Source organism: Boleophthalmus pectinirostris, unplaced genomic scaffold (genome assembly GCF_026225935.1).
Source record: "Boleophthalmus pectinirostris isolate CB_2022bp ecotype Guang Dong unplaced genomic scaffold, ASM2622593v1 HiC_scaffold_16, whole genome shotgun sequence".
Classification (NCBI taxonomy): Eukaryota; Metazoa; Chordata; class Actinopteri; order Gobiiformes; family Gobiidae; genus Boleophthalmus; species Boleophthalmus pectinirostris.
This window is the reverse complement of record NW_026571095.1, coordinates 32,856,282-32,869,647: the sequence shown is the minus strand read 5'-3', so window position 1 is coordinate 32,869,647 and position 13,366 is coordinate 32,856,282. Positions and strand designations below refer to the sequence as shown.

General features: G+C 42.4%; 1 protein-coding gene across 1 annotated transcript; it reads right to left on the bottom strand.

Annotated features, from left to right (window-relative positions):
- Positions 1-1,810: 1,810 nt before the first annotated feature.
- Positions 1,811-6,319, bottom strand: dusp28 (dual specificity phosphatase 28). Its single transcript, XM_020931280.2, has 3 exons — positions 5,826-6,319; positions 3,706-4,051; positions 1,811-2,365 (listed from the first exon to the last, which is right to left on the bottom strand). The coding sequence occupies exons 1-3, from the start codon at positions 6,062-6,064 to the stop codon at positions 2,267-2,269; spliced, it is 684 nt and encodes a 227-aa protein (XP_020786939.2). The 5' UTR covers positions 6,065-6,319; the 3' UTR covers positions 1,811-2,266.
- Positions 6,320-13,366: the final 7,047 nt, after the last annotated feature.

Sequence of the window (13,366 nt, the reverse complement as noted above, 5' to 3'; positions counted from 1 at the left end):
ATACAGTCTTATCAATGATGGAATTTCAGTTCTGTGGTTGGTTTAGGTCTGGGGTTGTTCCAAATCTCATTAATTGTACTTCTGCTTTAGTCAGAAACATTGTGCTTTGTCTTATAATCACTTCAAATGTATCAATAAAAACTGATCAAAATGTTGGGAGTGCGACTTTGTTGAGTTCTGTCATTATTAAATAAAATGTAGTGGTACTGTTTAGAGTTACCCAGTTCAGTTGTACTTTTCAGAGAACTTTTCTAGCAGCAAACTTATAGTCCTGCTTGAGTTATATTTTTACTGAAGTTTTGGTTCCTCTTCCCCCAATTATTTTAACATTTGAGTTTCTAACACCGCTCCTTCGTATATAAATCTGTTTGTCTAATTTTTGGGTCTGTCCACTTCAAATTATAAATCAAATTTTACCTCCCGATAGTTACTCTTAAAGTTACTCAAGTAGTTTTCCCAAATACTTTTTTAATCTTACTTGAGCAATTTCTTGGATCACTACTTTGTACTTCTACCTGAGTATAATTTTTGTCTACTACCCGCTGGTGTTGTCATGGTAATACTTTTTATACATTTTTCAAGTGCAATATCGCCAAAGTAAATATTATAACAGGCCATTAAAGGTGCACAGTCAGGTCAAGTTACAGGTCAGATCTGTGAAGAGGTGACCCTGCTCACACCTGTATTTAAATGAATGGAATAAATACAGACACAGCGTTGGGCAGGCGTACAGTACCGATCTAATATATAAGCAGCTCTTTAGGTCAAAATAATTCTGCCGTCCTCTGTCTGCATCTGATTATGAAGTGTTTTGTTTCCAGAATGCAGAAGGGAAGTGAGGAGTAACTTTGAACCTCTGCAAACCGTTTAAGATGAACTGTTCTGCTTTTCATATTTTAAGACTGTAAAAATCAGATATAGTGCTGTTAAAACCATACGCTGATGTGGAGCAGTTAAGATTAAGCAATGACATTTTATTGGAAACAATCAAGTCACAGACCCGCCTGGTTAGTACTTGGATGATAGACCAAAGGGAATTCCAGGTGCCACAGTCGTTGTGTCCTTAGGCAAGACACTTCACCCTCATTGCCTAGTATGAAAGTGCTGTGTGTGTGAGTGACGGTGGTGGTCGGAGGGACCGATGGTGCAGATTTGCAGCCTCGCTTCTGTCAGTTTGCCCCAGGGCAGCTGTGGGTACAGTTGTAGTTTACAACTGGGTGTGGAGTGAATGAATAATGCCCTGTAAAGAGTCTTTGAGTGTCCAAAAAAGCAAAAACTGATGCATTATTATTTATTACCTCCACCAAGGAGGTTATGTTTTTGCCGGCGTTTGTTTGTTTGTTTGTTTGTTTGTTTGTTTGTCTGTTAGCAACATAACTCAAAACGTTATGGACAGATTTTGATGAAATTTTCAGGATTTGTTGGAAATGTGAAAAGGAAGAACTGATTTCATTTTGGGGGTGATCCGGAAGAAATCCTGGATTCTGGATCACTTTGAAATTTTAGTTAACATTGTGGTAAATGGGGCCAAAAATTTTGTTTCTCAATATCTCGGTTAATTATTGACCAAACCCCATGAAATTTGACTCAGGGATGGACAATGGGATCCTCTTTCATATTCCAAAGGCTGATTCGGATCTGATCCAGAAGACTGATTTTATCGCAATTTATATAAAAAATGGGGTAGTCCTTGGCGGAGGTCTGCGCTCTCTGAGTGCTTTTCTAGTTATTATTATTCTCCCTCATTCAGAAAAGCTACATATTGCATCTTTAAAAGACAGAATAATTACAGTAAACACTTGTGTTGGCATTAATGTTGTTTTAAATTTGCATTTAATCAGGCAGGTTAATTGAGATTTGATTCTTATTTAAAACCGAGACCTGGTGTAGAGGTAGCGACACAAAACAAAGACTGAACACAAACATGGATTCTCTCCCTGAGTTTAACAGGTCACACTGTACAGGAGCCCAGGACTTGAGTGTGGCTCCCCCTGGAGGTACAACCAGGAACTACAGCAGGTTTAATTTTGAATACTTTCAAGTTCCACTGCAGTTTTCATTGCTCTGAGAAGTACAGTTTAATTGTCTGAGTTTGACCTCTGAATTAGTCCCTGGTCGGACAGTCCACTTCCATATCTGGCATTCCAGCGCTGGGCACAGACTGGAGCCACCACGAGGAGCCACGAAGAGCCACGAGGAGCCACGAGGAGCCACGAGGAGCCACGAGGAGCCACGAGGAGCCACGAGGAGCCACCACGAAGAGCTGTCAGGTCTGGTCTCTCTGTCTCAGCTCCTCCTCATACCTCTGCAGCTGCAACATGAAGCCTGGATTGGGTTCGATGACATGACGCGCTGCTTTCACTTGCTGTAACAAGAAATCACAAATGTTCCAAAGTAAATCATCCACTGTCAGCCCATTTTTCCACATTTGTGAAGAGGAATCCGCCAAGTGCTCTCACAGAGATGTTATTGCTGTGCTTGAAATGTTTCAAGGCATGGCATTAAGCATATCTATCTCATATTTATTCACTTACAGCAGCGTTATTGCTCTAAAGTACCTTAAAAATGCATTCTGTGAGTGGGCTTGCCTCTCCACAGATCTGACTTGCAACTTGGTTTAGATTCCTCACATTTGTGTCCTTGGAGATAGAAAAGTTTAACTGGATTATCACAATATTTGTGCATTTACAAACTCACTTATTGACACCAGCCTGTCCAGGTACAGAAGATGGAAATGAGTAATTTTGTTATAACCGAACACAAGCATCTGACCTCTTTGTCTTTCTCAGTGTTTTTATGTGCATTGTCCCTGACAAATAAACAAATAAACTAAAAAATAAACTAACTAAATGTTTTTGGGGGACCGGAGCAGAGGGATGGTGTTGCGGGAGCATGTTTTAGTCCTGGTTTAGTCCTGGTTTTAGACCTGGTTTAGACCTGTTTTAGACCTGTTTTAGACCTGGTTTAGTCCTGGTTTAGTCCTGGTTTTAGACCTGGTTTAGACCTGTTTTAGACCTGGTTTAGTCCTGGTTTTAGACCCGGTTTGTCCTTGTTAAATCAAGTTTTAGTCCAGGTTTAGTCCTGGTTTTAGACCTAGTTTAGACCTGGTTTAGACCTGGTTTAAACCTGGTTTGTCCTGGGTAAATCAAGTTTTAGTCCTGGTTTAGTCCTGGTTTAGTCCTGGTTTTAGACCTGGTTTTAGACCTGGTTTAGTCCTGTTTTAGTCCTGGTTTTAGACCTGGTTTGTCCTGGTTAAATCAAGTTTTAGTCCAGGTTTAGTCCTGGTTTTAGACCTAGTTTAGACCTGGTTTAGACCTGGTTTAGACCTGGTTTAGACCTGGTTTGTCCTGGGTAATTCAAGTTTTAGTCCTGGTTTAGTCCTGGTTAAATCAAGTTTTAGTCCTTGTTTAGTCCTGGTTTAGAGACACAGCCCGCATGTCGTACGGGAGGAGGCACAGTCCACGCAGTGTATGGGGGGGTTGGGCTTTCGCAACCCGGTACTGGGGATTGAGGACCCCTGATGAAGAGTAGATTAACACAAACATTTTAAGGTCAAAATGAAGATCCTGACAGCAGCAGTTACAGTTTTCAATAGAAAGTGAACTGGATGGAGCCAGGAGCGCATCCATGCTCACTTCCTGTCCGGAACATGGTGTTTAGCAGGTTGGCCATGTCCATTTATAAACACAGTGCATGGGGCCTCACCTGCAGAGCGCCCTCTAGTGTGAGCTGCTGGTACTTGAGCAGGTAGGCGGCGCAGATGGCGGCAGATCGGCTCCGTCCGTTCTTGCAGTAGACCAGGGTTTTGCCTCCGCGTCGCGCCTCCGCCTCGATCGCGTCGGCGCAGCTGTCGAAGTGCGCGTGCAGGTCCTCGTTGGGGTCGTCAAACACCGACACCTGCATCTTAGCGACCGTCGCCGAGGGAAACGGCTGCTGCCTGGTGACGTTGATGCACTGCGTGACCGCCTCCTGCTGGAGAAGCTCAGTACTGCAGGCGGAGCGGGCGTTTGAGATGAACAGCGACGGCGTGACTTTACACAGCTCCAGCATTCTACAGGAGGGGAAAGAAAGTGCATTCAATTAAAGAAAAAAAAAACAAAAAACTGACATTACATTTCCAGATTAAAACAATGGTCCACATGACAGTTTAAACTCTTATAACTCCTGTTCTTATGTTTATGTGCAGATGAGTCAGCCTCCTACAAACTCTCTTCTTTACAACATTCTAATTGATGTCATGATTTCAAATGGAGAGAAATTCTATGTTTGAGTAATTTAGTGATCTCTTCAGGGCCCTATCTAAACTCTCTTTATGGTTAGCAGCACGAGCCTGTCCAACAATACTCCCACACGGCAATAAAAAATGTTTAAATATACAAAAACATGACACAAAACACTAAACTTCAGCTTAACAAACCTGATGTGATGTGGAGTTTCATCACAATGATTGTGTTGTGGTACCGTTCTGAAGGGGGCAGGACTTAGCACTGGGAGCAAAGTGACTAATTACACACTTTAATACGTTGTTTTCGGGAATATAGTGTTTTCAAAACAGTAAAAGGTAACATGGTGACCTAAATATGTTTTTAGCAGTTAATATCCCATAGACGTGTAATACTCGATCTTTAATGACAAAAACACTCGACATAATGACAAAAACAATGGCCATCATGTCATTTCTGTTATAATTAGGTGCTTTGGTTCAAGACAGTTATTCCATTCATCCATTTTCTTCTGCTTATCTGGGGCTGGGTCACAGGGGCAGCAGTCTAAGCAGGGACTCCCAGACTTTCTTCACCCCAGACACTTCCTCCAGCTTCTCCAGGGGGGCTCCAAGACATTCCCAGGCCAGCCAAGAGACATAGTCCATCCAGCGTGTCCCGGGTCTTCCCCAAGGCCTCTTTCAGGTGGGACATGAACACCTCCTGAGGGAGGCGCCCAGGAAGCATCCGGAACAGCTGCTCGAGCCACTTCAACTGCTCCTCTTGACGTGGAGGAGCAGCAGCTCTACTCACCCTGTCTCTAAGGGAGCGCCCAGCCACCCTGCAGAGGAAATTCATTTCGGCCATTTGTATCTGTGATCTCGTCCTTTCGGTCGTTACCCAGAGCTCATGACCAGAGGTGAGGGGAGGAGTGTAAATTGACGGTAAATCGAGAGTTTTGCCTTTTAGCTCAACTCCCTCTTCACCACAACGGTCCGATACAGCGACCGCATCACTGTCGACGCTGCACTGATCTCCTGCTGGTGCAGCTGATTCAAGACAATTATCCAATCAAAAAGCAGAATGAGTCTCTCATTTGTGTTGCCAGTTTCAAAACTGAAATCCAGTTGGTTTAAACCTAAAATGCCTCTGAATGGTCTCTACCTAAACCCCAACTCCTGCAGCCAGTCATGGGTCAGTGCTAGTGCAGCTTCTGCAGTTCAGGGAGGAAATTCTGGAGGTTCTGATCTTTCACATGAGGTCTGGTTTGCCCAAATATTGAGAGTGAGACAAACTTGACTGTCCTCTATCTGCAGGTTAAGGCTCTGGTGACACACGTTCAGACAGTTGGGATTGTAAAAGTGTAAGACTGAGTGAGTCCTTAAATTTCTATCTTACAAAACACGCACTGTTCGTACAACTAGTTCTTTGTCCACTTACATTTAGAACATGTGTTGTAGGTTATGTAAGGCAGCCTACAGTGAAGACTGACCTGGTGCACAGTGATGTGGTGTGGACTAAAGCTGCACACACACGAGGACCAAAATAACCTGCCGGACCAAAGTCAGACTCTCCTTCAGGTTCTTGGAGCACAGCGGCAGTACCACACCACACCGGACTTACCTGGAAACACGGGTCCTGGTCCGGATCAGGTTCTGACCCGACACCGCGGGGAAGTGCGCCCCGCTGAGCCCAGGGCGCGGGCGCAGAGCGGCTTTGGGCAGCAGCGCTCTGTAGATCCATGCGCTATATTTACTGCGGCGTCTGTGTGGCTCAGTGCGCGTGTGCCGCTGCTCCTCTCCGGGTCCTAGTGCTCGTACGGACTCTGTGGGCTGATGTCTGGCGCCCCCTTCTGGCAACATTACAAAACAAAGTTGAACTAGTAACAGATGTCCCTTAAAACATCAATTAAAGAAACTGTTTGTGTCCTGCGCTCTTAGAAAACCACGTAGACCTAGAAATAAATGTCCCATAAACTTCAATTAAAGAAACTGTATCTCGCGCTCTTATGGTTTTAAAAATGGTTCTACAGTCAGTGTCGGGGAGTAACAGATTACATGTACCAGTGTTACGTAATCAGAGTACAAATTATGAGTAACTGTATTCAGTTACAGTTACTGTTTCAGTGAGTGGTAATTAGATTACAGTTACTTTGTTGAAATAAATGGATTACACAGAGGTATTTTCCTGTTTTCACTTTTTTTTTTTTTCCCCGTAGTTCCACTCATTGCTGGACAATAAACCAGGCCTAAACCCAGGTCCAAACCAGGTCTAAACCAGTTCTTAAACTAGGTCTAAACTAGGTCTAAACCAGGACTAAACCAGGACAAAAACCAGGTCCAAACCTGGTCTAAACCAGGTCTAAAACCAGGTCTAAACCGGGACTAAAACCAGGTCTAAACCAGGTCCAAAGCAGGTCTAAAACCAGGTCTAAATCAAGACTAAAACCAGGTCTAAAACCAGATCCAAACCACATCTAAACCAGGACTAAACCAAGACTAAACCAGGACTAAACCAGGACTAAACCAAGACTAAACCAGGACTAAACCAGGACTAAACCAGGACTAAACCAGGACTAAACCAGGACTAAACCAGGACTAAACCAGGACTAAACCAGGACTAAACCAGGACTAAACCAGGACTAAACCAGGACTAAACCAGGACTAAACCAAGACTAAACCAAGACTAAACCAGGTCTAAACCAGGACTAAACCAGGACTAAACCAAGACTAAACCAGGACTAAACCAGGACTAAACCAAGACTAAACCAGGACTAAACCAGGACTAAACCAGGACTAAACCAGGACTAAACCAAGACTAAACCAGGTCTAAACCATATCGCAAACAGGATTTAACAGGATTAAATCATGCTGCATGGACCGTGTCTCCTCCTCTTCTATCAATAATAGTTTTAATTTGGTTAATTAAAGTCTGGGCTTTTTATTTTCTTTTAGCCAACAAAACATCTTATGTGAAGATTTTCTCATCTTTGCTTCTCTACAGCAAATCAGGTAATCCAAAGTATTCGGATTACATTACAAACTACATTTTGGTGTGTGTAATCTGTAATCTGTAGGGGAATATATTTTAAAAGTCACCTTCCCAACACTGGAAACAATCACAACTGAACCTGTGTCACCTGTGTTTTGAACTAAAACACCAAATTATAAAATAAAAAAGTTCAGGTCAAATGTTTGTGTAATTAAGAGTAAACCAGCTTTAAAATTGTTATCAGTAAAATATTTCAAGTTTATGTCATTTAAAATAAAACTCATTTTCTCTTACGGTTTTTAATGGCACCTGTGGGTGGAATAGTTGATGTGTCTAAATTCCAGGCTACAGTGGAGCAGAACAGCACAAACCTTCCAGGCGTGAGTCCAGCCACTGATGCCACCAAGCCAAGTTACAGGTCAGATCTGTGGAGAGGCCACCCTGCTTTTTCATCAATTCAAACGTCTATAGTGACTAACTGGCATACAGATAGGTTTAATACCATCCATCAATTTTCTTTCGCTTATCCGGGGCCGGGTCACGGGGGCAGCAGTTTAAGCAGGGACTCCCAGACTTCCTTCACCCCAGACACTTCCTCCAGCTCCTCCAGGGGGACCCCGAGATGTTCCCAGGCCAGCCCAGAGACATAGTCCCTCCAGCGTGTCCTGGGTCTTCCCTGGGGCCTCCTCCTGGTGGGACATGCCCGGAACAGGCATCCGAGCCACGGTGAAATATTTCAGATAAAACAGCCTCAACCACAAACAACAACCACATTTTTGAAAATTTTGAAAATATAAAAATACACCAATTCCCAAATAATAACTGCTATTAAAGTTTTTTATTATTGGGTTGCCAGTTTCAAAGCTGAAATCCAGCTGGTTTAAACCTAAAATAGCTCTCTCTGATCTGAATGGTCACTGTCTAAACCCCAGAACCTACAGCCAGTCATGGGTCAGTGCTAGTGCAGCCTCTGCAGCTCAGGGAGGGAATTCTGGAGGTTCTGAGCTTTCACATGCGGCCTGATCTGTCCATAAACTGAAAATGAGACAAACTTGGATGTGTATCTATCTGCAGGTAGTTAAAATATTTGAAACAATTTCTGTTTTTATTAAATATCCTTCATGCTCAAAGAGATTACACAAAATTGTCTTGTGTGAGATTTAAGCCCTAACCCTAACCCTGGAATTGTGTTTTTATTTACTTTTTTTTTTTCATTCACACATCTGAGTAATACTTGATTACTTTATTACGCCGTCTACATCTCCAAAGCTCAAAATGCTCTGTTCCACCTTGTGATGTCAGGTAGTTTTCAAGTTAACATTTTTTTACCTTTAGCTCAGTAGAGATTGGCAATTCCAGAGATGAAAACATCGAAATGATTCTACTGAAGGTGTGTGAAGTTTAAAAACACAGCGGCATGACATCAAAATGAGGTGAGGAGCTTTCCTTTTGAGACAAGAACTCAGCGTAAAAATGAAAGGTTTTTGCCCTTAAACATGTGTGAATGTTTGTGAAGAGAAAACAACATTAAAACATCATTACTTAACTATTAACTTTGAAATAAACATTCAGTAGTTTTCCTCAGAAACACAGAAACACACAAAGACCTCGGCTCCGTTTGGAAGTGGCTTTATTGTCGATTGAAAAGCCCACACATGCAACAGGTGAAACAAAGCATGTCCCTCACTGTACAGCTCAAGTATATGCTACATTATGTAAATATGATACAGCACAAGCTCCACCCACAACACGCAGCTACATGTGCGCACACGGAAGCCTCGGGGGGGGTGGACGCGCCTCGTGTTACAACGCCGGCACGTCTACGGACAGGTTACTGGAGAAAAAGAACCGAGGGTAAAAGCTCAGGGGGGCGATGGAAAACTAGGCGCTGGATCTCGGGTCGTTACTTACGTGGCCAGTTCTTTCAGTCAGCTTTGGTTTTGCTTGGAATTAAACAACTAGAGCTTTGTGTTAAATACTAAAAAAAAGCCAATTTCACGTCATTTTTTGATGTTATAAACTAGAAAACAGACCTGGAGTTGTCCTAGATTACGCAAAATGATGTTATAAAGCTGTGATCTCGTCAAAACCAGACCTGGAGTTGTGTTTTGTTTCATTCACTCACTCGTTTTTAACACACAAACGCTGCAGATTTAGGCTGAGTTCTTCTCTCGAACAGAAAACACTCAGCTCCAGATGTCCTTTTTTTTAAATCCAAGACAGTCCCATTTTTGAGCCCCGTGTCCCCTATCCCGATAGATTTAACCAAAACTAGTGATTTGTCCCGGTTTTATACAAAAAATTTCACTATTTTTGATAAATTCGATCCCTGCGAACAGTAAAAAGAGGCATAAACTGTCACTTGTTTAGGTAAAATTAAAAAAAAAGCTGCTTAAAAACGGCCAAAACACAAAGAAAAAAATAAGTACGGTGGCCGGCAAGTGCAAAACACACAAGTTTGAAAACAAAATCACATCTAAAATACGGCATTTACATCTTGAAAACAAATTTACGTTTGATAAAACAGATTTGCAAATGAGAATACAAAACAGGAAACATCTGTACAAGCGCGAGACAAATTTAGACGTGGCAAAAACACAAATACAAACCTCCGAAACACATAGACCTTTTTCACGACAGCTGGACGTTCAGTGTTGGGGAGTAACAGATTGATTATGTAACGTCAGTACATGTAGAGTACAATTTATGAGTAACTATTCAGTTACAGTTACTGTTGCAGTGAGTGGTAATTGGATTACAGTTACTTTGTTGAAATAAATGGATTACATGGCGGTATTTTCCTGTTTTCACATTTTGGGCTAAACCAGGACTAAACCAGGACTAAAGCAGGACTAAAGCAGGACCAAACCCAGGACTAAACCAGAACTAAACCAGGTCTAAACCAGGACTAAAAGCAGGACTAAAAGCAGGACTAAACCCAGAACTAAACCCAGGACTAAACCAGGACTAAACCAGGACTAAAAGCAGGACTAAACCCAGAACTAAACCAGAACTAAACCAGAACTAAACCAGGACTAAACCAGGACTAAAGCAGGACTAAAAAGCAGGACCAAACCCAGGACTAAACCAGGTCTAAACCAGGACTAAACCAGGACTAAACCAGGACTAAAGCAGGACTAAAAGCAGGACCAAACCCAGGACTAAACCAGAACTAAACCAGGTCTAAACCAGGTCTAAAAACAGGACTAAACTAGAAAGAGCCTGTTCATGGAGACTTGGGCTCAGCCAATTTGAAGAGAACAAACATGAATTTTCAGGATGTGGTCGGTACATTCATGCAGTTTTAAAAAACATGACAATATCAAGTAATCCAAAGTATTCAGATTACGTCACAAACTACATTTTGAGGTATGTAATCTGTAATCTGTAGGGGAATACATTTTAAAAGTCACCTTCCCAACACTGGCCGTGATGTCGGGTAAAAGTAACTTCGGGTTCATGCTTTTCTCTGGCAAAATATCTGTGGAAATGTCTCGCATTTTTTCCACCAGCTTCATAAATCTGCCCCATCACCAAATCCTCATCCAACAAGGTCGACAAAGAATAAACATTCTGTCCATGAAGAATTTATCCACAACTATCAAGGTAAGAAAGACGAAAACGTAAAGGCGAACAACGATGGTCATTCGTCATTTCCGATTTTTAGGACATTCCCTTTCCTTCAAGAACTGTGTAAATTTGTTTTTCGGAGGTTTGTATTTGTGTTTTTGCCTCGGCGCTTGTACAAAAGTTTCATGTTTTGTACATTTGTGTGTTTGCAAATGTGCTTTATGAAACTTGGAATTTGTTTTCAAGATGTAAATGCCGTATTTTAAATGTAATTTTAATGTTGTGTTGTGTTGCCGGACACTGTAAATAAGACTATGCTGACTCACGTAACAATTTTCTTTAATTACACACTAATTTAACAATTTTATTATTACCAACCACTCCAAATCAAGTGTGTCCCAGCTTTTAATTTGAAAATCTGGTCACCCTCGTCATGTGGTAATACAGGAAGAGCTCCACCCTGTTTTTAAACTCCATTCAGCTTCTCTAGAATCACTGTGATGTTATGTAGAGGTGGTTTTCAAGTTAAAAGCTGCATTTTGTTTTGTAGAGATTGGCAAATCCAGAGCTGAAATGATCAAAATTAAGGTGTACGGAGTTTAAAAACACGGTGGTTCTCAGCCTAAATATGCAGGGTTTGCGTTTTAAACATGTGTGAATGAAACAAAACAAAACTCCGGGTCTGTTTGTGATGAGGAAACATTATAACACACATAAGAAAATAGAGTAATCTGGGCCCTTTAATGCCGAAATTATTCATTAACACGGATTCGGAAAACAGTTTGACACGCGACACGGTCCACTGTATTGCTTTCTATATTCCCTATCGGCGAGCGCCCCCTGCTGGATACGTCGGTGGAAGACAGGGGCCCGGGGGTCACGAGTTTGGAGTTCTTCTTGTGTCGGAGCGGAGGAACACGGAGGAAGGAGGAGGAGGAGGAGGAGGTGTGCGGCGCAAAAAAACCCAAAACAAAGCGAGATTCCTCCGAGCGCTCGTCAGCGTTTCCCGTTTACAGAAGAGAAAATGGTGACGCTTCGAAGTTTAATTCAATCCAGTTTTCTAAAAAAGAATCTGAAAATACGATGAAACAAATCCTACTTAATCAAAACCACACGGGCGTAACTGAATTTCGTTTGTTTTCAGAGCTCTTTTGACCAGTTGGGGGGCAGTAAGTGACATTTATTGATACTTTGCAGCGGATATCGTCAATATTCTCTGGGGGTGTGATACTAACTGTACGCACTGCACTGACAGAAGCTCTATTAGACTTTAACGTGAGCTTTTTGTGATCTGATTTTAACACACAAAGAGGCGAGACCTGATTTGAGCTGGAAATTCACCACAGTTTTTCAGTCAGTCGCTCTGAAAATCAAACTCTTAAACAAAACCAGGCTTCACAGTTACTTGTTTAAATCCGTTTTGTTTAGTTTTTTCTCCAAAGTTTCTCCAGTCTTAAAACTTCTCTGACAGTGTTTGCTCATCTGTGTGCGTGCCCGCTGAACATTTCACCGTAGAGGTACATGTAGAATACCCCCTCAGCGTGATGTCGCTGCAAAGTATCAATACTGAATCAATAAATGGTATGAAATAAAATGATTCAAATTTGAAAGGCTTGTGAATCCGTGTATCATTCTTTAGTTTGTTCGTTTTTCAAAATAAAACTAAAAAACGGAAAATGAAAAAACAACTATTTTCTTTGTTATTTGTCTCCAAAACCAAAAAAAAAAAAAAAAAAAAGGATAATGATTCGTTTTTTCAGTTTTTGATTTTTAAATGAATAATGGAAAAAAAAGTGATAACGGTCGCCTCGTTTTCTCTGCGACTTAAACCGCGATGTCAGACTGAACCAGGACTGGACCAGGCCTAAATCAGGCCTAAATCAGGCCTAAATCAGGCCTAAATCAGGCCCAAATCAGGAATCAGGCCTAAATCAGGACTGGACCAGGACTGGACCAGGACTGGACCAGGACTGGACCAGGACTGGACCAGGACTGGACCAGGACTGGACCAGGACTGAACCAGGACTGAACCAGGACTGAGCCAGGACTAAATCAGGACTAAATCAGGACTAAATCAAGACTGAATCAGGACTGAACCAGGACTGACCAGGACTGAATCAGGACTGAACCAGGACTGAACCAGGACTGAATCAGGACTAAACCAGCACAGAAGCAGCACAGAGGCAGGACTTAACCAGGACTTAACCAGGACTTAACCAGTCTCAGTCCCAGTCTGGTCCCGGTCTCATTCCTGGTCTTAGTACAGGTCTCAGTCTCGGTTTCAGTCCTGGTCTCAATCTTGGTCCCGATCTCGTCCCAATCTCAGCCCTGGTCTGGTCCCATTCTCAATGCCGATCACCCAACAGTCTACGCAGGTGCACCTCCGGGCCCATCCCGGTACTCAGTCCTGGTTCAGTCCCGGTTCAGTCCTGGTTCAGTCCCGGTTCAGTCCCGGTTCAGTCCCGGTTCAGTCCCGGTTCAGTCCGGCATCACAGTTTAAGTCACGTAAACGGGAAACGATCATTGTCCATTTTTTCCATTTTTAATTTAAACCCAAAATCAAAAACTGAAACAACAAATCATTATCAGTTTTTTTCATTTTA

Coding starts and splice junctions, on each gene's coding strand:
- dusp28 (XM_020931280.2), bottom strand. CDS start 6,064: ATGTTGCCAGAAGGGGGCGCCAGACATCAGCCCACAGAGTCCGTACGA. Junction 4,052..5,825: donor ACCAGGACCCGTGTTTCCAG/GTAAGTCCGGTG, acceptor CCCCTCCTGTAG/AATGCTGGAGCTGTGTAAAG. Junction 2,366..3,705: donor CACTAGAGGGCGCTCTGCAG/GTGAGGCCCCAT, acceptor TTCTTGTTACAG/CAAGTGAAAGCAGCGCGTCA.